Genomic DNA, 26,950 nt, shown 5'->3' on the forward strand with positions numbered 1-26,950 from the left:
GGTTCGGGGAACTCACTGTCTGGCCAGATTATCTGTCCCCTCACTGCAAACCACAGGGAGGGAAACAAACCACACATGAGTCAGCTTGCCCAGTCAGTCCTCAGTCCTTCTTCTCGGGAGTGTTCAAGTGTTGGCCTGCCGCTGCCTCTGCCCTGCCCCTCGGTCTCTCTCCAGGGCGTTAGGTTTATCCCACGGATATTGGGACAGGACTCAGTGCTGAGCCCTGCACGAGGCACTGGGGACTGCAGGCTTGTTCATAGAAACAGGCAGCATAGCGTTTTGAAGGGACACAGGTCTTTAGAGATGTGCTCATCCACCTTCTCACTGGGTCCATGAAAGATTAAAGCCCAGAGAGGGAAAGTCCTTGGCCCAAGGTCACACAGCCACATGGTTGAGCAAGCTGTCTTGGTCCAGCCCTGGTGTAAGACTGTGTTGAGTTACTCACCGTGACTGTGGTAGGGTGAGCAAACAGGGGCAGGAATGCCAGCTGTCCCCAAGTCTCTGATGGGAAGGTTTGCTCTCTTTGTCAGGATCGTCTGTGAGATGGGCCACGCCCTCGTGGGAACCACCTCTGGGCCTGTGCGCCTGTGCATTGGCGAGTGTCAGCCGGAGTTCATGACCAAGTCCCATCAACAGTACACCTTTGTGGTGAGTACTGAGTACTGGGTCTTGTGCTTGGCTGTGCTGCTGCTGAGTCGCTTCAGTCGTGTCCGACTTTTTGCGACCCTCTGGGCTGTAGCCTGCCAGGCTCCTCTGCCCGTGGGATTCTCCAGGCAAGAATACTTGAGTGGGTTGCCAGGCCCTGCTCCAGGGGATCTTCCTAACCCAGGGATGGAACCCACGTCTCTTCTGTTTCCTGCATTGGCAGGTAGGTGGGTTCTTTACCACTAGCACCACCTGGGCAGTTGCTGGGGTGCAGGTTCCCAGAAAGGGCACATTTCTGCTCCCCACTTCTCCCAGGAAAGTCCCACCCTCCCCTTCCCAAGCCAGTGCCTCCAGGCTTCTTGCAGACTGAGTAGGAAACCAGAAAAAATAAAGCCTATCTTTCCCGGGTGAATCGAGTTTGCGACCAACAATGCTTCTTCAGACACTTGGGAGTCCCAGGGAGCCACAGGTCAGGGTTCTGAATAAGCAACATCAGAGCTTTCTTAGAAAGTGGATCCTCAACTCAGGGTGGGGAGGTGCTGCCCTTTGTCCTGCCAATGTGATATCTTTGTCTAATTCCAGCCTAATGAGGACAGATAGCCTGAGGGACCTAATTAAAAGGGTCTATATTTATCCACATGCTTTTTTTTCTGCCAGGGATATTGTAAGAGGGAGTTTAGAGGAGCCATTTGAAATCCTGCAGGGACACGTGTCTGTGTGTGCGACCACGGAGAGGAATATAAGAGTGAGCTGCTCTGTGTATTGGTGTGTTGCATGCACATACGCACATACACAGCCCTGAAAACACTTCTTCACACCCAGGCAACAGGTGGAATCACAAAGACTTTCTCCACTCCTTCTGAACAACCCTCTTCTGGGGCCCAGAAGTCCCTTTTCCGACACCTAACCAGCATTGTTCTATCAAGTTCTTTGTTAAAAAGCGTTAGCACCCTGCAGAGGGGGTCAAACCAGCCTTGCTCAGAGTATTGAAAAGTTACTAGATCACAAAATTCTCTTCTGTCTAAAACATTTTACTGCTTATTTTAGGTTTTCCGGTCTCTGCCTTGTTATCTCAGCAACTCTACCTTTTCCTTATACCAGTCTTCTCTTGGCTTGGAGGGTATCACAGGCTTCCCAGGTGGAGCTAGTGGTAAAGAACTGGCCTGCCAATGCAGAAGGCAGAAGAGATGTGGGTTCAATGCCTGGGTCGGGAAGATCCCCTGAAGAAGGAAATGGCAACCGCCTCCAGTATTTTTGCCTGGAGAATCCCATGGACAGAGAAGCCTGGTAGGCTACAGTTCATAGGGTAGTAAAGAGTCAGACACGACTGAAGCGATTTAGCACACACGGATGCATACACACATGCATGGCCTATATCTGCAGTCCACCTCCCCCATCTGAGAGGGTCTTGTGTGAGAAGCAAACTCAGAAAGACTAGATGGAGAGAGAGTGATAGAGTGACGAGCAGGGGGAGCTTCAGAGATCACGTCGCCCTCCTCCTCTCTTGACAGAGGAGCAAGCAAGACTGATTGCCATCCCAGACTGATGCAGAAAACTTGCTCCAGGAGTGAGTAGAACTTGCTTGCATCGCGTCGCTAGTGAGTGGCTAATGCAGACTGGAGTTCATATTGTGTGGTTGCTCAGTTAAATGCACTTTCCACTCCACTCTACTGCCCACTAGGCAGAAACAATTTCTTTCTAATGCATTCTAGGCCAGTGACATTTCTTTTAGGCTTCAGGGTGATTGTTACAATTTAATGAGCTTAGTAGAACATCCCAACCAACGATGGGCCATCCTCCTGGTGAAGGTCGAGGAAGCCAACATTACTGACGAGCCGCCTGCACCAGGCACCCTGCCATGCCCCTCTCAGGCTGAGGGAGGGCTTGAAGGACGTGAGCTTGGACCATTAACGGAGACTCTTGGTGGCCCAGTCCAGACAGGGATGCTTTATTCAGCCCTATCGATTTTGTGCCAAAAAAATCAGTACTGCTCCAGATAGAGAAGCATTCTCAATTGTTCTCAATTTGTAAACTAATTGATAGATTAGTCAGTGTCATCTCTGCCTTCCCATCAGTGTTATGAGCAGAACACTCCCCAGGGAGTTAATTACTTGCCAAACGTGGCCTTTCTGCCTTCCCTGGATATGCCCGGAGCCTCTTCTTAGAAAGGGTCTCAGCTCCAGGGTAGGCAGAGAGTGTTTGGAGTTCCCCCTTTTGTCTTTTTAGGTCTAGCCTGGGCTTCTCCCTTTGGGCAAAGCCTGAGCCGTGATCATGTCTCTGCTTCCTCCCAAAGAACCCTTCCGTGCTGTCACTCAACCCCATCCGAGGGCCTGAGTCTGGAGGCACCATGGTGACCATCACAGGCCACTATCTCGGGTCTGGAAGCAGCGTGGCCGTTTATCTGGGCAACCAGACCTGCGAGTTCTACGGGTGAGAGGGGCTTGGACGAGCTCTCAGAGACCGTGCGTGTGTGGGCTGTGCACACATACATGCACATGTATGAGCAGTTCCACATATATGCCTGCCCCACCATGTCCATGGTAGGCGTGACATCCTAGCCCCAAACCCTGTTCCAGTTGCTGAGAGAAATGCCTGCCAGTAGTCAGTCTGTATCGCATCATAAGGGCTAAACAGTTCTACGAACACTTGGAAGTGAAGCCCATGAGACCTGCTCCTGAGCAGGGCTCCCAGGAGCGCTCAGTCGCCATCAGGATTGAGCGTTCATTAGGTCCCCACCGTGGTGACTCCAGAAGCATGGCCTCTGTCCCCACACCACACAGAGATGCCTCCTTGGGGCATCTCTCATGTGTAAAAATTGAAGCCAACTATTTGGCAGGTATTCCAATGAGTCTCTGGGGATGTAGAGAATCTAGAGAGAATTCTGAACGGGATCTCTAGATGGGAACCCAACTTGCTCAGTAGACCTCCTGCCTGGACCGTACACGGCCTGGGGCCAAGACTTTGTGTTTTCTGTGTTAGCTTATCTGCATGGTAGATACTCCATGTGTCCACTGACCGACCAGACTCCAAGCACTGGCTAAATAGTCATGTTTTAGAAAAATCCAGAAAGACAGGAGTTCTCCCAAAGCCCAAGGAGCCGTGCCCCTCCCCCACCTTCTCTAACCCCCTTCTCCAATTGGTTGCCTCCCCAACCCAACCAGAGCTGGAGCTCAGGTAGAAAGAGACACTGATACACACTGCTAAGGGATGTTCCCTAGCCTGGGGTAGAACAGGACAGAAGAACCCACCCTTCAACTGGGGGAAAGCCCCTTCTCAGGCCAGAGGCCGCCCCACTTGCCTTGGCTCCTAACCCTCCTGCGGTCTGCCTGCAGGCGGTCCATGAACGAGATTGTGTGCGTCTCACCCCCGTCGTCTAATGGGCTGGGGCCCGTCCCCGTCTCCGTGAGCGTCGACCGGGCCCGAGTGGACAACAACCTTCAGTTCGAGTACATAGACGACCCCCGGGTGCAGCGCATCGAGCCCGAGTGGAGCATCGCCAGGTGAGGCGGAGGAGGCGCCCAGCCGCCGCGCCCGAGCCCCTCCCACCCCGGGGCGGCTCCCCCCGCGTCCTCGGGGAGCGTGGGGGCAGTGCAGAGGGTTGTCTCCCTCACCCAGCCTCTGCTTCTTCCCAGTGGCCACACACCCCTGACCATCACGGGCTTCAACCTGGATGTCATTCAGGAGCCGAGGATCCGCGTCAAGTTTAACGGCAAAGAATCTGTCAACGTGAGTACCAGCGCGTCCACCCGGCCCTCAGGAAACGCGGTTGTGGGTGTGTTTGGCAAGGTGACGGGGTCTGTGTTAGCACTGGGGCCTTCGACTGCCAGAGCAGAGTCCGCGATCATGGCCCCAGACACCAGGGCCTTGCAGTGGTTTTTATAATTACAGTATAACCGTTGCTCATCAGAAGGTCACAGCTCTGTGGGCTACAAGGGCGAGTGACTCCTTATCCCGGTATGGCTTCTGAGCCTCGGATATGGCACCAAAGGGCTCCTGTTTTCTGCCATGTTCCCTTCAAGGTCTGATAAGAGGAGTGTGAGAGGGTGAAGAAATTCTGGCTGCAGATTCAGATGTTTTCAAATTAGAAATAGGATGCTGCCATCTATTAGCTGTACACCCATGATAAAGTCGTTTAACCTCTCTGATCCTCGCTTCCCCGGCTAGAAATGCTGATGATGAGACTCTCCTTGTGGATATGTAACATGCAATGAGGCTGGCACTTGATAAACGCTAGTCACTGTGTGCAGATAATTCCATCCTGGTTGCTAAGATGATCAAGCTGAACATTTCACTTCACTCTCCTGGGCAGAGCCATGTAATTTAATTTTTTTTTTCCCACTGTGGATTTTTGTGATGTTAAAAAAAGTTCTCTATCGTCAGAGTAGAATGTCTGCTATGTTGTTATAAATTTTTTAGTTTGTTCTACTGGCTCCATCTTTCTCTTTTCAGTCAATATGCTCTGAAACATTATTGTATTCATAATTATAGTCCAGGAGATGCTATTATGGCCATCATTTTTCACATGAGTTACTATTATTACTGCTTTGACCTTCTGGAGATTGACGAGGCTGAGATGGAGATGGAAAAGGTGGTGTTGCATCGACCGTCTTTTTCCTGACGCATTCCCAGCATGCTTGGGGCTTCCCTGGGAAGCAGAAATACACAAAATGACAGACTTGCCGGAAGCTAGATCTGGAAAGGTCTCGGAGATCATCTGGTCCAAACTTCTCCTTGTGTAGCTTAGAAAATAGGGCCAGAAGGGAGTAATGACTTGCCCCCAGACATGAAGGCGGCAGGTGGTAGGGCCAAGCTCAGTCCCACACATCTGACTCTTCATAGCTAGACTATGTGAGATGCTGGTGGGCTTGACGTTCCATCGTGCCAGAGGTGTGGGATGCCAGTCTGTCACCTCCAGTGCCCATCGTGGTAACAGCTCCATAGGCTAGACGAGCACATGGCTCTGTGTCCCAGTGAAGAGCTTGATATCTGAGCAAAAGAGACTGTGTCCCCTCTCCACTTTCAGGCTGAGGCCACAGCCCACCTCCACCTGTCTGCTGTCTCTAGGAACTGGCCAGCCTGGGGAGGGTCACAGTCCCTCCAGGGTCAGCAAGACCCCAGAAGTCAAAGCATCAGAATACAGAAAATAAAAGACACGGTTCATTTAGCACAGGGGGAATTTTGTAGGATGAGTACATGACTGAGAAGGTGAACCTCCAAGGCTGCATGGTTAGTCTCCAGGAAGCTGTTTGAAGGGAAGAGAGAGCTGGGAAGGGCCCCCCAACAGCTGACATCCTTCTGAGAATGCTTGGGTCTTGCTGCCCTCCCCAGGACGGGCTGGCAGGAATCTCCCCAGCAGCTCCCCCCGCCCACCCCCCAGGACCTCAGTGCTTCAAGGAGTTAAGAAGCAGCCCCTCCCTCTCGAGAGTCGGGGGGCCCTGAGTACCAGCAGTGACCTGCCTGGCGTCTGCGGGCTGCAGCCTAGAGGAAGGGCCTGGGCGTGCATGTCTCCAGCAAGCTAGTCCTGGGAGGGAAAGCCGGTCTGCTCTGCCCAGTGCCTTCCCTTTCAGGGGTGCTGGGAGAGAACCGTGTGTCCCCTCGGCCCTGCCTGGAGCCCACCTCACCCTCAGGCCCCGGCGCTAACCCCCACCCCCCGCCTCTGGGTTTGGAAGCAGACCCAGGGGGACGGGCCAGAGCGCAGGCTGCCAAACCCGAAGGAATGTTTGGCAGGCAAAGTGCCGATGCAGCGCTGGGCAGGGAGCAAACAGAGGCTGTTTGTCTGGGGGTGATTTGCTCATTCTCAGAGGAGCCTCATCCAGGGGCACCGGAGCAAGCGGAAAGGAGACAGGGTGGGCAGGGCGGCGGCGCTCAGGCTGGGGGTCTGTCCCGTGGACCCCAGGGTGGGACCCCCAGCTCAGCTCCTCCGCCTGTTTGACAGCACCTCTGTTTCCCTCCTGCCAGGGTGTCCCAGCTGGCATGTGAAAGGGACTCTGGGTTCATAGGGGGCTGCTGAGGGGACCTGCAGAAGGGGGGGTGGGTACTGCTCTCTGATGGCACGGAGCCCTCCTGAACCGTTTGGTTTAAACTCTTCAACTCCCCCTGGAAAGGGAGGGTTAAGGCTTGGAGCGCTGACATCATCTCCATGCAAGTGTCCGCTTTTTCTGCCCTCTCACACACCATCTTGTTTTCCGAACGTGAAGCCCGGGTTTGTGTATGTTGGCCGGACATGCAACACGTGTGGAGCTGCCAGGACAGCGCGTACTTGAGCAGGGTTCCCACACATGCCCCTGGTGGTTGCTGGGACACCGAGCCTCCCTCAGCCCCAGCAGCTGCAGAGGGCCGGACAGGAGAAGCGGGGAGGGTCCAGACCCTGCTCGGGCTCCGGGGTGGGGTCTCCAGTCGGGCTGCTGCCTGGGCAGCCCCCAGACCAGCCGGCAGAGGAGGGCCAGCTCGGCGACCTGTTAGCTGGAGACCAGGGCCCACCCAGGAGGAAAGGACATTGTGAACTCAGGGGCGATACCACGGTCGCACCTCCGTGGACAGTGAAGGGTCCCTCGGAGAAGAGAGAGACCTTGACTAGGACATTTAAGGAGGTGAAGGAGCTTTTTCATCCATCACTGTGGTCAGTAAACATTAACTGAATACCTACTGTGTGCTCGTCTCACACAGCTTCCCACATCCCATCACACACACACACATTTATACACACACACATACACACACATGGACACACACACATACATAGACACACACACACATTTATACACACACATAGACACACATATATACATATACACACACATGGACACACACATACATAGACACACATACACACGCACGCAGGAGACACACACATACATAGACACAGATACACACATATATACACACATACACACACATGGACACACATGCATAGACATACACATGTGCAGGAGACACACACATACATACATATACACACATACATGCACATATATACATACATGTACACATACACACACATGGACACACACATACATAGACACACACATTTACACACACACATAGACATACATATATACATATACACACACATGGACACACACATACATAGACATACACACGCGCAGGACACACACCCATACATAGACACAGACACACACACACATATACATACATATATGCACATACATGCACAAATATACATGCATATACACATACACACACATGGACACACACATACATAGACACACATACACACGCACGCAGGAGACACACACAGACACAGACACAGATACACACATATATACACACATACATACACACACACGGACACACACATGCATAGACATACACATGTGCAGGAGACACACACATACATAGACACATACACACGTATACATACATATGCACACATACATACACATATATACATATATATACACGGACACACACACATACATACACACACACATTTATACACACACATAGACATACATATATACATGTACACATGCAGGAGACACACACATTCATAGACACACACACATGGGCACACACATAGACACACACACACACGTACACACACATGCAGGACACGGCTTCTGTTCTTATCTTTTCCTCATTTGTTCATGTTCCCTCATTCCCAGGCCTTTGCTACTGTTTTTCTCTGCCTGGAACTTGATCCTTTTACCATCCCTGCTGTCTGGGAAAGTCCTACACATTCTCCAGGTTAAATTTCATTCATTGTTTCCAAAGGAAAGCTCCCATGAGTCACCCTCACCCTGCCTCAGGCCACACGCGCGCGCGCGCACACACACACACACACACACATACACACAGGCTGGTGCGCACACACACAGGCACCCCTAGAGTGCCAGGGACTCCCCCATCTGGGCGTTTCTCACTCCATCTGTGCCTTTAGCAGTGCCACGGCCCCTCCTGGGCCACAGGCCCTCGGCTGGGACCACGCTGTGATGCTGGTTGGATCCTTGTCTCCGCCCGGGACTGGGGCCGTTTCACTGATGGCCCAGCTCCTGGGCACAGCGCCTATGGGTGCTCAGTCAATGTGGGCGAGTGAAGAAGTGAAGTTAAAACACACCCCTCCTCCTTCACACACACACAAAACCAACAACAGAAAAATACAATTTCACAGCTCTTTTCCCGAAGTAAGTAGCTCACTGGAGACCAGCTAACAAAGCAGAAGGTGGGACAATGGGAGTGTGACCCGCAGTGTCGCCGGCTGGGTGTTGGAACACTGCGCTCTGGGCCCCATAGGTGTGCAAAGTTGTGAACACCACCACCCTGACCTGCCTGGCACCCTCGCTGACCACGGACTATCGGCCCGGCCTGGACACCGTGGAGCGGCCAGACGAGTTTGGATTTGTCTTTAACAACGTCCAGTCCTTGCTGATTTACAACGACACCAAGTTCATCTACTACCCCAACCCGACCTTTGAACTTCTCAGCCCTACAGGAGTCTTGGATCAGAAGCCAGGATCCCCTATCATTCTGAAGGTAGGAGCACGGCGTGGCCAGACCACCCCTCTCCCATCCTGGCCTCGCCTCCCTTCAATGCCCACAGGCTTCCGTCGCTGTCAGCGCCCTATGGAGAGCTCTATGAGGAGAGCTCAGGAATAGCTACAGGCCCACGGAGTGACATATCTTGAGCTTGGGATTCTCGAGGAACCCTGGAGAATATTTTTGTGTTCTTGTGGACATTGGGCCCAAAAAGCCTTGCAGTGCATTGGAAGCAACCATGTCCTTTATTGACCTCATCCGTGGCCACCATAACTGCCGTCAAATGTGAGGCGGTCAGGGTCCCCGGTATATGTCCAAGGGTGTGTTACTCCACGCTTTCAGCTCTCACTGCTCTCTCCTTCCCTTTCATCGCCTCCTCCCTCTGTTTTCTCTTTTCCTCTCTAAATTGTGGCGGATGGACGTCCTCGCCAACGGAATCCCTCTTTGGTTTTTGCATTGCTGCCCTTACCCTCTCTCTTTAATCTCTTCTTAAATAGGCAATTAACTTCTGTGTGCACGTGTCAATTATTCCTAATAAGACTGCTATTATCTGCAGGGCAAAAATCTTTGCCCTCCTGCTTCTGGAGGTGCCAAGCTCAACTACACAGTGCTGATCGGAGAGACCCCGTGTGCGGTCACCGTGTCCGAGACGCAGCTCCTCTGCGAGCCTCCCAACCTCACGGGGCAGCACAAGGTCATGGTGAGTGAACCTTATTCTTATTCTTTCTTCCCTCTTCACCTTGCATGTATAATCTATCGAAGCAAAAGGGTTTTCCACCCCCTGCACATCTCCTCATCTCAAGGTTCTATATTAAAATGGATAGGTGGATAGGAGCAGAGGACACAAGAAAAGAAAGCCAGGTGATCCGCAGGAAGTTGTTTGGTCTTCAGACTACACTGTGTGGTTGTGGTTGCTCCTGTCCTTTCTGAAACGAGAAGGACTGGACGGCTTGACAGCATCTGTGTGCGTGTGTCACATGCAGGTCCACGTGGGCGGGATGGTGTTCTCGCCCGGCTCCGTGAGCGTCATCTCAGACAGCTTGCTGACCCTGCCCGCCATCGTGAGCATTGCAGCGGGAGGCAGCCTCCTGCTCATCATTGTCATCATCGTGCTCATCGCCTACAAGCGCAAGTCTCGAGAGAACGACCTCACTCTCAAGCGGCTTCAAATGCAGATGGACAACCTGGAGTCCCGTGTGGCCCTGGAGTGTAAGGAAGGTAAGTGGGCTGTTCCTTTGACATGCGTGCAGAAGTCCTATTGACATGCACGCAGTGAGGCCCCAGGTCTGATAGCATTATTCTGTCCCGCTGCGCCCTGACTCATCCCACAATCTGGCCACCTTCCTCTCTTTCCTGGGACAGCGGGTGGCCCTCAGTGTCCCCACAGGCAGAGCCTCCTGGGCCCTGTGGCCTCAGACTCTAGATCCCCACGTGGGAATGGCTCCTTTTGCCTGCAGGAGAGCGCGTCCCCCCTCCTGGCCCGTCCCCTCCCCCAGGGCGTTGTCACCCCGTGCCGCAGGCTGAGCCTCTGAAGGCCACGTGCGGGACATCTCAGGCTGTGATGGTGGAGACTGTGCTTCCTCCATCTCCCAAGCCACCGCCGCTGCCAGGAGACTAGTGCACCTGGTGTCCCCTCGGGCTGAGGGCCCAGCAGACTCTCTGGGCAAACATCTCAATCAGGAATCAAAACACTTCTCCTTTTACTGCAAACTTCGAGATCAGAACAAGCCCCCTGTGAGGAGCTGGGCTGGGAAAGTGGACCATGGCCCCTCCCTCTGCCGGGGGTAGGGCAGAGAGAGGAGGGGGCAGGCTTGCCATCAAGGGGAAGCCCCTGCTGGCCAAGGGCCCGGCAGGCACGGCACCCTAAGGCTGGGTTTGGTGGCGTTCTCGGTCGTGTGTGTGTGTGTGTGTGTGTCTATGTGTGTGAAAATATATATAACATACGACTTACCATTTAACTTTCTAATCTCTATACCCTAGTGCTCCCCCCTCCAGTTCAGAGGCATCGAGTGCACGTGTGTGTGCAAGCAAGTGTGCATGCTCAGTCGCCTCAGGCGTGTCTAACTCTTTGCGACCCCATGAAATGCAGCCCACCAGGCTCCTCTGTTCATGGGATTCTCCAGGCAAAATTACTGGAGTGGGTTGCCATGCGCTCCTCCAGGGGATCTTCCCAACCCAGGGATCGAACCCCAGGATCTCTTATGTCTCCTGCTTTGGCAGGTGGGTTCTTTACCACTGGTACCACCTGGGAAACTCCTCAGAGGTATTAAGTACATTCAGAATATTGTGTGACCATACCCACCATCCATCTCCAGACGTCCCTCATTTTCCCCAAATGAAACTCTGTACTCATGAAACAATCGTTCCTCGTCCTCCTCTCCCTTTGGCCCTTCTACTGTCTGTGCCAGGACTCCGACTGCTCTAGGAACCTCATCGTACAGTATTTGTCCTTTTGTCTAGTTTATTTCACTTAGCATCATGTCTTCAAGGTTCATCCATGTTGCAGCATGTGACAGAATTTCATTCCTTTTTCAGGTTGCATAATTGTTCATTAGGTGTGGAAACCACATTTTGTTTATCAGGTTATCTGTCAATGGGCATTTGGGTTGCTTCCACCTCTTGGTATTGTGAATAATGCTGTTATGAACGTGAGTGTACAAGGATCTATTCAAGTCCCTGCTTCCAGTTCTTGTGGGCATATATGTCAGAGAGGAATTGATGGGTCATAGGATAACAATTCTGTGTTTAATTTTTGGGGGAATCATCAAATTGGTTTCCAGAGCAGTGGTGCCATTTTACTTTCCCTCCAACAAAATACGAAGGTTTGAGTTTTCCCACGTCCTTGTCGACACTTGTTATTTTCCATTATTTACATTAGTCATGCTAACGAGTGGAGCTTCCCTAGTGACACTAGTCTTAAAGAACCCGCCTGCCAATGCGGGAGACGTAAGAGATGCAGGTTCGATGCCTGGGTTGGGAAGATCCCTTGGAGAAGGGCACAGCAACCCACTCCAGTCTTCATGCCTGGGAAATCCTATGAACAGCAGGGTCTGGCGGGCTACAATCCGTAGCATCACAAAGAGTCGGACACGACCAAAGTGACTTGGCACACACGCATACTAATGGGTATGAAGCGGTATCTCCTGGTGGTTTTGATTTTCATTTTCCCCCAAGGTCTCTGCATCTTGATTTTTTCTTTTGCTGGGAAAAGGGGAGCAGAGCTGCCTATTCTGGTCTTTGTTGGATCCGCTCAACCCGTCTCTCGCCTGTCTCTAGCATCTGTGCCACCATGACCCAAGTCACGTGTGCTTCGTTTGTTTTAACAGCACGTGTAATACATAGAAAGAAAATTCAAAATTATAGATAAGCATAGAGGAAGAAATGGGCTTCCCTGGTGGCTCAGCAGTAAAGAATCCACCTGCAGTGCAGGAGATGCAGGTTCAATCCCTGGGTTGAGAAGATTCCCCTGGAGAAGAGGATGGCAATCCACTCCAGTATTCTTGCCTGGAAAAACCGATGGACAGAGGAGCCTGGTGGGCTGCAGTCTGTGGGGTCGCAAAAGAGTCAGACACGACTTTGCAACTAAAGACACATAGAGGAGGAAACAGTATAGAAATCTCCCGTATTCCCACCACCTAAAAAGGCAGTCTGGAGCTAGCTCACCCCCTCTGGAGGTGCACGCCTGTAACCCCACACACGCACCGTCTCCGCATCCCAGCCCTTCCCTCCTCCTTCACAAACGTCTCTGCCTCTCCCCTCCCTGTCTGGGTTCCCCTCCTGAGTTTCCCTGTCTCCCCCGTACCTTCCCAGCTTTTGCCGAGCTCCAGACAGACATCAACGAGCTGACCAGCGACCTGGACCGCTCAGGAATCCCCTACCTGGACTATAGGACCTATGCTATGCGAGTCCTGTTCCCAGGCATCGAGGACCATCCTGTCCTGCGTGAGCTGGAGGTAACACCTGCCTCCCTCACCCAGCTGCCCACTGGGCACCCGGGGCCTGGGTTTCCTAGGAGATGCCCCGCAGCTGAGAAGGGTCATGAGTGAGGAGGAGAAACCGCCTGTAGAAGCACCAGCACCACGGGGACATTTCCGAACAGGAAACTCATGGCAACGGGGGCACCCGGGTTCTTCGGGATGATTCCAGGGGAAGGCTGACTGTCGTTCTTTAATTAATGACTGAATTAATTAAGATTTGGTCTCATTTCCAAATGGATTTGAGGTGGCTTAGGGAAAGGCCCATGATTCTGTGAGGTTTACACGTTCATTTCTCAGTTTGTTTTACGAAAGAGAGTACATCAGGGCAGAGGAGATGGAGGGGAGGGGAGTAAACCCAGCTAGTCCGATGGGGTAGCTCCTGTTGTGTTGGATCCTTGGCGCAATCAGATGTATAGCATCCTCTTTGGAGCCCAGCCCTCTCCACCCCCTGGGAGGTCAGACCACAGAGAGCAGGCATTCCTGCCTCTCCAGGGTGGGGTGGCTATCAGTGTCATGGAGAGGGTCCTAGAGCTGGTGCCATCATCAGCTGAGACGCCCCGGCCTCTGGGATAGCCGGAAGCCCGTCCTGACGCCACGCTGCCAACCCCTCCCCCAGGTGCAGGGCAATGGGCAGCAGCACGTGGAGAAGGCCTCCCGTCCTGACGCCACGCTGCCAACCCCTCCCCCAGGTGCAGGGCAACGGGCAGCAGCACGTGGAGAAGGCCCTGAAGCTCTTCGCGCAGCTCATCAACAACAAGGTGTTCCTGCTGACCTTCATCCGCACCCTGGAGCTGCAGCGCAGCTTCTCCATGCGGGACCGCGGCAACGTGGCCTCGCTCATCATGACGGGCCTGCAGGGCCGCCTGGAGTACGCCACCGACGTCCTCAAGCAGCTGCTGTCCGACCTCATCGACAAGAACCTGGAGAACAAGAACCACCCCAAGCTGCTGCTCCGGAGGTCAGACCTGCGCTCCGGGGCTGGGGAGGCAGCCGGAGTCTGAACGGGGATGTGGTGGGGGGCGGTGCCCCTCCCGGGGAAAGCCTGTGTCCCCGCGGCCCCCCAGTGCAGAGTCTCATCTCCCCTTCCCCGGGCGGCTGGGCCGTGTCCACAGGGGCTGGGTGTCCAGTGCATCTCAGCCTGGATCCCAGCACGGCCACCGGCTCGTCATGAGGCCTGGGGCCAGCGGTGCAGCATCTCTGCTGTTTAGCCCTCTCATGAACACTCATAACACTCATCTCCAAGTCTTTCTCCCTCCCCCTGTATCTCGAGTTTCACTGTCCAACGCCATAGCACATGTGGCCACTAATTAAAATGAGATAAAATGTGAGATTCAGTCCCTCCGTTGCACTAGCCACATCCTGAGGGCTCGGTCCCCACAAGTGGCCCCCATGTTGGAAACGCAGGCAGAGGCTGTTCCCATCCCTGGAGGAGTTCTCCCTTCAGCACCCAGCTAAGGATTTGGTGCAGCCTGTGCCTTCAATGCCCAGCTTCCAGGATCTGAATCACCAGCACCTACCACCAGCCCCTCCCCAGTTGCCATTTTCCCAGCAGGGAAGAGGGTCAGAGACCTTGACATGCATCCCCCAAGCCCACCGTCTCTGGAGGCCCCAGGGATCCAGCACAGCTTTGGAACCACCTCCACGTCACCACCTCCTCCATACCCTTCTCCTAGCAAGGTCTCAGGCTTCCAGACCCCATGTGGGGTGAGGAGGGAGGAAGAATGGCTTTGTGTTATGAATACAGAGCCCCCATTCTGCCAATCTGAGCATTAGAAACTCTCATTAAGAACTGTTGTATTTAAATTAGAGTTAATCTCAGGCATAATGCAGGGAGAGGGTGCTGGGAGGGGCCCACTGAGAAAGCTACAATTTCTTCTGCCTTTGTCACTCTCTCCCAGGCCCTGGGTTGCTGAGCCGCCCTGGCAAATGCCTGGGATTTACTGCGATCGGAGGGTGTAATTTGCACCACGTGCAGGGAGTTCAAGTACTCCTCCAGCGTCCTCATCCCTGAGGGATCTGTCAGGGCCGCGTTGTTCCTTCCCAGGTCCCCAGAGCTGCGGCCTGGGGTGGGCGTGGGGGGTGGGGGGCGGCAAGGCAAAGGGGCAAGGCTTGCAGAAGCAGATCCCCTGTTAGCTAAACGCTTATGTACACGGCTCTCTATGTGAGGGGCCGGATCCAGACCCCACGTGTCAGCAGTGTGACAGCTTCCGGGTCTAGGCACTCTTCCTAGCACTTTTTGTACATTGACTCATTCAACCTTGACAACAGCCCTGTGGGATACACGGTGATGACGGTGATGGTGGTTACCATTATTAATTGTGGTTGTTATTATTATGATTAATTCCCCAATTAGAAATGGGGAAACTGAATCCAGAGAAAGGGAAGCAACTTACTCGAGATCAAACAGCCAGTCCGTGGCAGTCGAGATTTGAACTCAGTCTGATTCTGAGTGTTCGGAGGGGCAGGTATCAGGGGCCTTCTAGATATGCATGTAAGTATTCAGACCAGGCAGGAAACCTCAGAGGGACAGAGAAACTGTATTTATCCCTCTGAGGCCAGAAGAGGGCTGGAGGATGGTGTCCTTGGCACCTGCGCCTGTAGACCTAGAGTGCCACTCCATTTTCCCAGGAAATTGAGGCTCAGAAGGCAAAAGCCTCTGGCCCAAGGTCTCGCGTCTTGCTACTGGGGTGAAGTCGGGACAGGACGCAGTGTCCTGGCTCCCAGCCCTGGGTTCTCTTGGGCGAGAGTCCACCTAAAAAGCCAGGCACCCTCTTGGGAGCCCTCCATGAAGGGCTGCCTCTCATCCCTTCTGCCTCCCCAGGACAGAGTCTGTGGCAGAGAAGATGCTGACCAATTGGTTTGCCTTCCTCCTGCACAAGTTCCTGAAGGTGAGAATGGGAGCGGGGTGGGGACTGGGAGGTGAGAGAGGGATGGGGGAGCTGCCCCTCTGAGCCTGGCCGCCAGGGCTGCATGGGTGCCCCCCATCCCCCCCATTTGGAGCAGGAACCTACCTGTCCAGGTGCCCCAAAACCACGCAGGCCTAGGAGCAGGGTCAGAAGAGGGAGGGAGGGGGAAGGCAGGCTGGGCTCCTGCTGCCCACGCCCACCTGTGCCCACCACCCATGACCGCTTGTGCCCGCAGGAGAGCAGGGTCAGGAGAGGGAGGGGGGAGGCAAGCTGGGGCCCCGCCCACCTGTGCTCGCCGCCCACACCCGCCTGTACCCACAGGAGTGTGCCGGGGAGCCGCTGTTCATGCTGTACTGCGCCATCAAGCAGCAGATGGAGAAGGGCCCCATCGACGCCATCACCGGCGAGGCACGCTACTCGCTGAGCGAGGACAAGCTCATCCGGCAGCAGATCGACTACAAGACCCTGGTGAGGAGGCGGGGAGCCTGGCGGGACAGCGCGGACCTCCTGCTTCTGAGCCCCGCCCCAGCCTCTGGCCACCAAGCCAGCCTGAGGGCTTGGCAGCAAGGCCGGGAGACCGTCTGGGGGACAGTCCAGGCCCAGCCCAGGGTCCCAAGGATGGGCACGCCAGCCTGGGCTCCTCTTCCCATCTCATTGTGTGGACCCAAAGAGCTCCAATTGCCTCAGTTTACCCTAGATTGCCCAGCATCGGGCTTGGGGAAGTTGGCATGATGGAAAAGAAGTCTGCTGATTTCTAATGTAGAGACTTCAGGGAGGCGGGAGGTCAACCCACCTGCAACCACCCCTAAGCCCTTAGGATGCCTGGACCCGGGATGGCAGCCTCCCCTAGGCCATTGGGGGCTACAGGGTGGAGTCCTGGTTCTTTGAGAAGTAGAGGAGTGGGCAGAAGGACTCGGGTTGCCATCGGCAGATGGCTGGAAGGTGGGAGAAACTGAGATGCAGAGAGACGCTCATTTCTCCTTTGAGGAGGAGGAGGAGTCTGGGTAAGAGAAGGTTCCAGGGCTGCACTCCCCACCCTCAAATGACATCTTCAACTCACATATCCCCTCCCCACCCTCGATCACCACCTGCAGATTCTGAACTGCGTCAACCCTGACAACGAGAACAGCCCGGAGATCCCAGTGAAGGTGTTAAACTGTGACACCATCACGCAGGTCAAGGAGAAGATCCTTGATGCCGTCTACAAGAACGTGCCCTACTCCCAGAGGCCCAGGGCTGTGGACATGGACTTGGGTAGGAGCCCTGGCCTTGGCGGCACCAGGGCAGCCTCCTGAGGGCACTGGGGCTGGGGGGCGGGCTGGGAAGACGGGATGCCCTGCCCAGCAGATGGCCCCTCCTGGGGCCTGACTGGGTCCCCCATCCCAGGTGGGGAGCCGGGTGAAACACTTCTCCCAGGGCACTACCTGCTCAGACGTGGCTGCCTCTCAGGAGGCTCCTCCCAGCCTTGCACCCACGGAGCCCTAGACGTCTTAAGGGCGTCATTGTCCCCGCTCGCGGGAGCCAGGGTTGCCAGGCCCCTAGAGAACGCCCCACAGGGCGGTCCCGGCCCCCGTCCCTCACACTGCTGCCCGCCCCCTCCTCCCAGAGTGGCGACAAGGCCGGATCGCCAGGGTCGTGCTACAGGATGAGGACATCACGACCAAGATCGAGGGCGACTGGAAGAGGCTGAACACGCTCATGCACTATCAGGTGAGGGGCTTTGCGCCAGGGACCCGGGCCCTCCCGAAATGCCCCCACCCTCTAAGGTTTGCTCTAAGGCCCTCAAGCCCTAAAAGAGTTTTCCTGTCGCCCCTATCTACCAGGGAATCCCTGGTAGCTCAGCTGGTAAAGAATCTACCTGCAATGTGGGGGACCCTGGTTCAATCCCTGGGTTGGGAAGATCCCTTGGAGAAGGGATGGGCTATCCACTCTAGTATTCTTAGGCTTCCCTGGTGGCTCAGCTGGTAAAGAATCCACCCACTCTGCAGGAGATCTGGGTTCAGTCCCTGGGTCGGAAAGATCTCCCGGAGAAAGGAACAGCTACCCACTCCAGTATTCTTGCCTGGAGAATCCCATGGATTGTAGGAGCCCCTACAGCCCATAGGGTCACAAAAAGTCGGGCACGACTGAGCAACTAAGCACAGCACAGCGCATCTCCCCTATTTGACTCCTCACTGAGTCCAGAGCAGTGATTCTCAGCCCCACCTGCTGATTAGAATTACTGGGGGGTGTAAAAACACGAGTGTCCAGACTCATCCTGAGAAACTGACTTAACTGCTCTGGGGTCCGGTGTGACCTTCCCATCCTGTACAGAGTGTAGCTCTTCTCGTGCAGGAAAATCACATCTTTCAAGGATAGGTTCAGAGGCGTCTGCCACTTTCTCTGACTTCTGACTAATGCAGCTTACCTTCCACTTCGCGCCTGCAACGAAGCAGGGAATTGAGTCTTAGTTTCTGCCGCTTACCAGCTGGTGTCCTTGGGGAAGCGGCTTAAGCTCTCGCTCTTCTCATCTGTAAAATGGAGTTAATGGTGATCCCTGCCCCATGAAGTGGTGAAGAATAGACTGAATATAGTAGGTAGAGCATTCGGCGCACCGGCAGACACACTAAAAGAACAGTCATAAAAGAAAAATCCCAACAAAAGAACAAAAGATCCAAGAGGTATCAGCTCTCACTCTGCTTGCTTTGCAAGGTAACTGGTCACAGCTGGGGCCTCTATAAGATTAAGCACAGGTAGGCTGGTAGGGATTCTAAAAAAAATACTAAAATAGAAGCTGGAAAGGAGAGTCAGTGAGGGAAATTAAACCAACCAGAGGAAGCGCCTCAGGCTGCAGGACCCTGGGGGACTGCTTGATTAATAACATCACCCTCTGTCCCTGCCTCACGCGGGGAGGGTGTGCAGGGCTGGCACACTGGGCTCTCACACACTGAGGTCCTAAAGGCCAGCAGGACCTGGCTGGGAGCCTCTTGGTGCACACAGAAAGCTAGGGAAGGGGCAAAATCCCCAAAACGTTCCCTTCCAGGCTCCATCCTCCTAACTGACTTGTGTTCACCATGCTGACACTTGGCCTGGACTCCCACCCTAAATGGAGAGCGTGTGGTATAGTGGAAAGAGAGAAGGGTTTGTGAGCGCTATTTAAACCCCTGCTTCCCCACGTACCGGTGATGTGACTTTAATCTCCCTGAACCCTGAGCTCCTCATGAGTAAATGGAAACACAGTCCCAAATTGCGAATGTGGTTGGGAGTGTTAGAAACCACAGGTGAGGTTTACCAGGATGCGTGTACCTCTCCATAGTAGCTATAATCATGCTGTTGATCCACCCCACCCCGCTTCACATTGTGCAGAATGCATCCTGGAGCACAGTTGTAATGAACCAGTTAGAACCGAAGAAGAAAGTACAAAAGAAAAGAGCATCACGCCCCCAGTTTATGTTTCTCGAAGGCAGCGATGCGCTGCTCCTCTGTCTTTGCTGCCCTAATGCTTATGAATAGGCTGTCTGTCCTGTGACTCCCAGTCAGAAGAATGGAATATTCTTCATTACTGTGTTCATCATGCACGATGTCATTTATCTTTCATGTATTCATTCATTCCTCAAATACTTACTGAGATTTACTCTGTGCGAGGCACTTCCCACATGCCAGCCCTGAGTGACAGGGGACAACAGGGATATTCTTCCCTTTGAGAGATGATGATGGTGGTGGTGATGGTGGTGATGATGGTGATGGTGAAGATGACGGTGGTGGTGTGATATTGATGATGATGATGGTGAAGATGGTGGTGATGGTAAAGATGATGGTGATGATAATGGTGAAGATGTAATGATGGTGGTGATGGTGGTGATGGTGATGATGGTGGTGGTGATGGTGGTGGTGATGGTAACCCCAGCATTTACTGACTCTCACTGGGCACCAGGCACTGCTCTCCACCTTTACTCGCACTAACGCCTTTAATCTTCACAACAAACCTAGACACAATTATTACCCCTTTGACAAATGAGACAATTGAGGCACAGAGAGCTTAAGTGACTTTCCCGAAGCCATGTCACCAGGAAGTGCAGAGGCAAGGTCAGACCCAGCCAGGTGTCTTGACCACGGCTTTGCATCATGTGTTGGTCAAGAGAAAAACTGGAGACTAAGGACAAGAGAGATTTAGTGATGAGACCGGGAGCTGAGTTGAACTGTGGTCATTCCAGTCACCTTGTGAATCTCTCTTTAGGTGACAACCAGCCATAAATGATAATGCAATCCATTCTCCCTTGGAGAATAAACCCTTGCCCCTGCCAGGCGTTCAAGTATCATTGTTAGGATGCTAGTTGCAGAGTTCCTGAAAGATTGAGGTGGAGAGTTCCCCCTCCATGTCAGGCCTGGTGCAAGCTGCCCGCAGGCCATGGGGCTTCCCCCGCTGGGAAGTAACTATGCCTTGGCATCTTCCAGGCACTGTGAAGAGCCTTGGACCCTGCAGCTTTATGCCATCAAGTCAAAGCATTGCCCTCTTGTTACCCTCCCAGGAGTCAAAGGTCCTTGGAGCCCCTACAGGAGAAAAATCTGCATAACCTTAATTAACAAAGAGATTTTTAAAAACTTCCTGGGCTCCCGCAGATTTATAGGGAGGGTGAAATTAAACACCACCGCTAAAACTGGCTATCAGGGAATCTCGTTAGCACTAATGTTCATTTATAGTTTGACTTCCCAACATTTAATTCCTTTTTGGTGGGAGAGAGGGACTGACAATTTAAGACCCAGAAAGATGGTTTTATGACTGGTGCAGCTATAAATCAAACTTATAAAGTTCATAAAAATTGTTAAAATAAAAAATGGTTTAATAGGAATGTTTTATGGCCCATAACATTATTATAGCTATTTTATTCCCTCTGCGTTAGGGGTTTAATTGGATCGCCACAATTCTGGGGATTCTCCGTTTTTATTGGATGGAGGGTAATCTTAAATCAAAATGGCTCCAAATGTCTTCAATATGGCGCCTCATTTATCAGCTGTCCCCCTGCAGGCTGGGTGCTGAGCCTCGGCACCCTCACAGAGGACACGCAAGACACCTTCTTTCTCTCTTGAGTCCCCAGGAGCGGCTGCCCTCTGGGGAAGTTCCTCAAGGTGGCTGAACCATTATAGGGCCCAGGCCAGAAAGAAATCAGAGCCAAAAGGGAAAAATGGGCTCAGACCAGGGTGTCTTGAAATAAAATCCCGAATTAGAATGCAGTGAGGAGAACACGTGCTCTGGAGCCCGACAGCCTGGTGACCAATTTCGGCTCTATCGTATGTGAAGCATGTGACCTTGAAGGCGGAGGCTCAGCCGCTAAGGGCTTCGGTTCCTCCTCTGTAAAATGCGGACAGTCGTACGTAACTCACGGAACTGAAGGTAGGCTGGGCTACCCCAGCTCCCTCTAACAGAAACACAAGGCAAACCACCTGGATAACTTGACATTTTTTTACTAGTCACATTTAAAAAGTAAAGATGAACGGATGAACGTGGTGTTAACAATGTTGTCTCTAACACCACTGATCTAAAATAACTGTCATTTAAACACGTAATCAACATAAACATTATTAATGAGACAGTTCGTATACCTTTATTCAGGCTCAGTCATTGAAATTCGGTGTGTCTTGTACATTTCCAGCATACCTGAGCACGAACACGTACAGGGCATCTCCCTTTGGTCCAGTCAGACTGTAAGCGCCCAACAGCTACAGGTGGCAAGTAGCTACCATGCTGAATAGCAGCAGTGATTATTCCTAGCATTCCTCACCTCCTCACCCTCTACCCCTACCTATTCCATCAGCTTCTAGAAGTATCGACAGTCCCATTTCCCAAGGTGCTGACATCCACCCAAAGTGTGTCTCTCGTCTCCCCCTCAGGTGTCAGACAGATCGGTGGTGGCCCTGGTCCCCAAGCAGACCTCCTCCTACAACATCCCCGCCTCCGCCAGCATCTCCCGGACATCCATCAGCAGATACGGTAAGGACCGCAGACATGGCCTGGGCGGCCAGGGGCATCTTCTGTGGCTCCAGGGGCTGCTCCCCACCCCTGCTGACGGTGGGAGCCTGTGCCGCTGCCACAGCTGGCCTGCAATCAAAGGAGGCCGGCACGGCCCGTCTCCTCGGGGCTGTGGCACCAGATGGCACCGTGAATCTTATCTTGGATAGCCCAGGTCTGATGGAGGCATCTGAAGGGCCCAGAACCAAGGAGGCCCTTGGATGGGATGTTCACAGAACCCAGTCCCAGTGCGTGTTTACTGTCCTGGCTGAATCATTAACAATGTCCCCCCTTTACTCTCGGTGATACGGACCAAATAACTTCCCTGGTGGCGCAGATGGTAAAGAATCTGCCCACAATGCGGGAGACCCAGGCTCGATTCCCTGGGTTGGGAAAGTCCCCTGGAGAAGGAAATGGCAACCCACTCCAGCATTCTTGCCTGGAGAATCCCATGGAGAGAGGAGCCTGGGGGGTCACAAAGAGTCAGACACGACTGAAGTGACTAACGCTTTCGCTTCGCTTCCCCTTTGGCTCTCAGTAGTATCCGGATACGGGCATTCGGTTGGCCATCCCAGGCCTTCTACCCCTGAGTGCTGGGCCCCCAGTGCCCTCTGAGGATGAGGTTGAGGAGTTTCTGTTCTTCTAGTTCTGGGTGGCGCTAGTCTTCGAGCCGTGCAGCCAAAGGACCCCTCAGGCCTGAAGCAGGAGGGGCTCTGGCAGTTCTGTATTCTGGGCCCGAAGTAAGAAGGAGCCTTAACTCTCGAGAGGGAGCTTTTCCATTCACAGACCCTTAGTGCCCACACTTCGATCAAAGCCCCTGTGAGAATATCTGGCTGACATTCCACCTATTGATTAGTCTTTGCTGGAAGCATCAGGGATGGAGGTACTCCTGTATTCCCCAGGGCCACTCCAGCTCACAGAATTTCTAGAACCTCATTTTGGCAACAAGATTTCAGGCTGTCCTCACACCAGCCAAGGATCACTAAAATAACCCACCAAATATGAAACCCCAAGCACTCCCTTCTGATCGAAACCGGCTTGTTCTTAGTGAGGGCAGCAGGTGGGCAGGGATTCTAGAAGGATTCTACCAGCAAGGATGAGGAAACGAGTCACTCACGGGCCTCCGCCGCCTCCTTCCCCTCAGACTCCTCCTTCAGGTACACAGGCAGCCCCGACAGCCTGCGGTCTCGGGCCCCCATGATCACCCCGGACCTGGAGAGCGGGGTCAAGGTGTGGCACCTGGTGAAGAACCACGACCACGGGGACCAGAAGGAGGGGGACCGGGGCAGCAAGATGGTGTCGGAGATCTACCTGACCCGGCTGCTGGCCACCAAGGTAACAGCCCCTGCTCTGCCCTGGCCCAGGGAGGGCACCTCAGAGACGTGTCCTGCCCCAACCCCTACCCAGCCCATGGCATAGGAAGGATGCCACGGGCTCTGCCCCTCCAGGGGACCCACCTGGACAAGGAGGGCCTCGTCCTGGGGTGTGCTTCCCTGGAGGTCAGGCCACTACTGTTCTCTACCCTGTGGCAAAAATCACAGTGGTCTGCCCGGCTCACTCCATAGCTCCCCTATTACTCCTCAGAGGACCGGTGCTCTGGCTTCTGGGTCCCCATACCCCTCAAGAAGATACTGGGGTTTTTATTGGCAAATATGAGATGGACGGATATGCCATCTTCCTCTGTCAGTGTCTTCTCTACCCACTTTCTGCCCACACTGGGAGCAAAAGCATGAAGGCCTGGTCCATTGGGTAATCTAAGAGAGAGCTTCCCCTTCCCCATTCCATCACGTGTGTGCGTGCTAAGTCGCTTCAGTCAAGTCCAGCTCTTTGCAACTCCATGGGCTGTAGCTCTCCAGGCTCCTCTGTCCATGGGATTCTCCAGGTAAGAATACTGGAGTGGCCTGCCATTTCCTCCTCCAGGGAGTCTTCCTGACCCAGGGATCAAACCCATGTCTCTTGAGTCTCTTGTATTGGCAGGTGAGTTCTTTACCACTAGCCACCTGGGAAGCCGTCTCATCTACCCCCACAAATGCTGACAGAGGCTGAGATCTAAAGCAGCCTGCCAGCCTCCCCAGCAGAGAACAGTATACCTATAAGCGTAGCAACCATATATAGCTTGTATTTGACAGGACTCTCCTCCACTGAACCAACAAAAATGCTGCTGAAATTCTAATACAGTGGCTTCTCAGACTTGTTCCCTGAAGTGTCACAGAAATACACCATCAGAGAATGTGTCTCAAATTTTGCTGATAATATGCTGATAAGAGACCAGACTTCCCAAGTGGCTCAGTAGTAAAGAACCCATCTTCCAGATCAGGAGATGCAGGAGATGAGGATTCTATCCCCAGGTCAGGAAGATCCCCAGGAGGAGGGTATGGCAACCCAGTCCAGTATTTTTGCCTGGGAAATCCCACAGACAGAGGAGCCTGGTGGGTTACAGTCCATGGGGTTGCAAAGAGTTGGACACAACTTAGCAACTGCATACTCACAAAGAGACACCAAAAGGTTGGACATTTACTGACCTTCAGAGATGTTTCTTGAACCTGCGAACTGTGGGCCCCAGGCCCAGCCTTGGCCCTGCCCCCCGATATCCTCCAAGGCCCCGTGATCAGGGCTGTGCCTGAGCATTCTTAGATCTGTACCCTTTGCCCAGTCCTCACTGTAAACCCCACTTATCCCAGGCTGCTAACACAGTGAACCCTTTCACACCTTCCTGCCAGACCCTCTGTGGTCCTCCCCTGCTCCTGCTGGAAGGGTCCCAGTCCTCTGGCTGGTTCTTTAGATGCCCTCTCATACCCTCTCATACCAGCCTGTGCCCCTCATTCCCTGTGGGAAGCCTGAGCTTGGAGCACTTTCTGTCTTCGATCAAACGCCCTCTGCCCACACCCACCTGGCATGGACACAAGCATAAGTGTGCACATGGCTCCCGGTTGGAGGCAGTTCCTCCTGGAAATCTGCAGCCCATCAGTCCTTCCCACCTTCCCGATACTCCAGAAGGACCCTCGTCCCCCCACCTCTGCCATCCTGTCTGCACAGCCTGGCATCGCAGACAGATTTCCGAGGCAGGGTCGGTCCAAGCAAGGCACCATCCGGCCTGTGCGTCTGCTGCCAGCCCCCTCCCCCGCCTCAGCCTCCCCCACCGCCCCTCCCCCAGGGCACCCTGCAGAAGTTCGTGGACGACTTGTTCGAGACCTTGTTCAGCACTGTGCACCGGGGCAGCGCCCTCCCCCTGGCCATCAAGTACATGTTCGATTTCCTGGATGAGCAGGCGGACAGACACAGCATCCACGACACGGACGTGCGGCACACTTGGAAGAGCAACTGGTAAACCCCTCGGGCAGCTCAGGCCGGGCTGCAGCCTGGCGAGGCCAGGACCGGGGGTGGGGCATGGGGTAGGGCCCAGCAGGGACCGGGGAGATGGGGGGTGGAGTAGGGCCCAGAAGGGACCAGGGAGATGGGGGGTGGAGTAGGGCCCAGCAGGGACCAGGGAGATGGGGGGTGGAGTAGGGCCCAGCAGGGACCAGGGAGATGGGGGATGGGGTAGGGCCCAGCAGGGACCAGGGAGATGGGGGATGGGGTAGGGCCCAGCAGGGACCAGGGAGATGGGGGGTGGAGTAGGGCCCAGCAGGGACCAGAGAGATGGGGGGTGGAGTAGGGCCCAGCAGGGACCGGGGAGATGGGGGGTGGAGTAGGGCCCAGCAGGGACTGGGGAGATGGGGGGTGGGGTAGGGCCCAGCAGGGACCAGGGAGATGGGGCGTGGGGTAGGGCCCAGAAGGGACCAGGGAGATGGGGGGTAGAGTAGGGCCCAGAAGGGACCAGGGAGATGGGGGGCGGGAACCTGTTCTCTGCCATGGCTGGGTAATCCAAGGCTCCTAGGACAAATATATGCTCCGCAGAGCCGATGTGGTCCCCAGGTGCCAGGCGGGGCCCACCCAACGTAGGGCCCAGCACCAGGACACACACACACATACACACACACTCGAGGTCCTGTCCTTTCAGGCCAAGACCCTTTCCCAGGCCACACCCTCTCCTCTCTGACTTGTGGTTCTTGGGAAAGGGAGCCAGGGGAACCCACACACAGCCACATCCCAGACCGACTGAGCAGCAAGCCAGGCAGCATGGGGCCTCCTGAGCACAGCAGAGTCTCGGGCACATCCTGGCATGGGGAGAGCCCTGCATTAAACTCGGACCCCCGAGGAGGCTGGCCAGTGCTGGGGGAGAGCTTGCACCTGCTGTGGACTTGAGCCCACCATTGCACACGCAACCCCTTAAAGCCGAGTGATCACCCCAGCTCCATGGTTCTCAGGAAGCCACAGGCAAGAGGTCCCACGGGCCTGACTCCGTCCCCTCCCTGGGCAGACCCAGTAGAGGGAGAGACGGCTCCCCCGGGCCCTTCGCACAAGACGTCTGTCTGCTGGGTTTTGAACCTGGATCTCAGACCATGCTGAAGACGGGCCCTCATGTCCCGCTGGGCCTGGCCAAGAGCCAGAGCACAGACCTTCCTCAGGAAGGAGCAGAGAGAGGGCAGAGAGGAGGGCCAGGCCTGAGGTTGGGCAGGCTGCCCACACAGCTGTCTGGACTCAGCCCTCACCTCGGAAAACAGAGCCAGCACAGATGGGCCCCGGCTGTTATTTAGGAATCCAAAGTCCTAGCAACCAGCCAAACACTGGGGGAAAACCCGGCCCCAGACCCCACCTATTCCTCCCTTTCCGGGGTGTTGTGGCTGCCAAGCCCTCCAGAGGCCGCAGCTTTTGATCACAGTGGAGCGAAGCTAAGAGGCTCTGGTGGTCTCGGGGCGTGGAGCCCCCCAGGGCAGGTCCCTGAGACCAGCCTTCCACCCGCATTCCCAGGGCCTGGGCTGTGGCTGCTCCATGGCTTTGGAGCTCCGCCCACCACCACCCCCAGCCCGGCCCGGCGTGATTTCAAGGGAATCAAGAGA

The 26,950-nt window shown here is 54.3% G+C and overlaps 1 protein-coding gene across 1 annotated transcript in view; it reads left to right on the plus strand.

The window, feature by feature from the left end:
- Positions 1 to 26,950, plus strand: part of PLXNA2 (plexin A2) — a 236,939-nt gene that overhangs the window by 200,467 nt on the left and 9,522 nt on the right. The window contains exons 14-29 of the mRNA XM_055583109.1: positions 531 to 648; positions 2,939 to 3,075; positions 3,978 to 4,145; positions 4,278 to 4,371; positions 8,899 to 9,138; positions 9,698 to 9,841; positions 10,125 to 10,359; positions 12,952 to 13,094; positions 13,808 to 14,076; positions 15,940 to 16,006; positions 16,346 to 16,492; positions 17,119 to 17,278; positions 17,631 to 17,734; positions 21,893 to 21,992; positions 23,155 to 23,345; positions 25,165 to 25,334. Of these exons, the coding sequence (XP_055439084.1) occupies positions 531 to 648; positions 2,939 to 3,075; positions 3,978 to 4,145; positions 4,278 to 4,371; positions 8,899 to 9,138; positions 9,698 to 9,841; positions 10,125 to 10,359; positions 12,952 to 13,094; positions 13,808 to 14,076; positions 15,940 to 16,006; positions 16,346 to 16,492; positions 17,119 to 17,278; positions 17,631 to 17,734; positions 21,893 to 21,992; positions 23,155 to 23,345; positions 25,165 to 25,334 (2,487 nt within the window). The remainder of the gene's footprint in view (positions 1 to 530; positions 649 to 2,938; positions 3,076 to 3,977; positions 4,146 to 4,277; positions 4,372 to 8,898; positions 9,139 to 9,697; positions 9,842 to 10,124; positions 10,360 to 12,951; positions 13,095 to 13,807; positions 14,077 to 15,939; positions 16,007 to 16,345; positions 16,493 to 17,118; positions 17,279 to 17,630; positions 17,735 to 21,892; positions 21,993 to 23,154; positions 23,346 to 25,164; positions 25,335 to 26,950) is intronic.

Source organism: Bubalus kerabau, chromosome 5 (genome assembly GCF_029407905.1).
Source record: "Bubalus kerabau isolate K-KA32 ecotype Philippines breed swamp buffalo chromosome 5, PCC_UOA_SB_1v2, whole genome shotgun sequence".
NCBI lineage: Eukaryota > Metazoa > Chordata > Mammalia > Artiodactyla > Bovidae > Bubalus > Bubalus kerabau.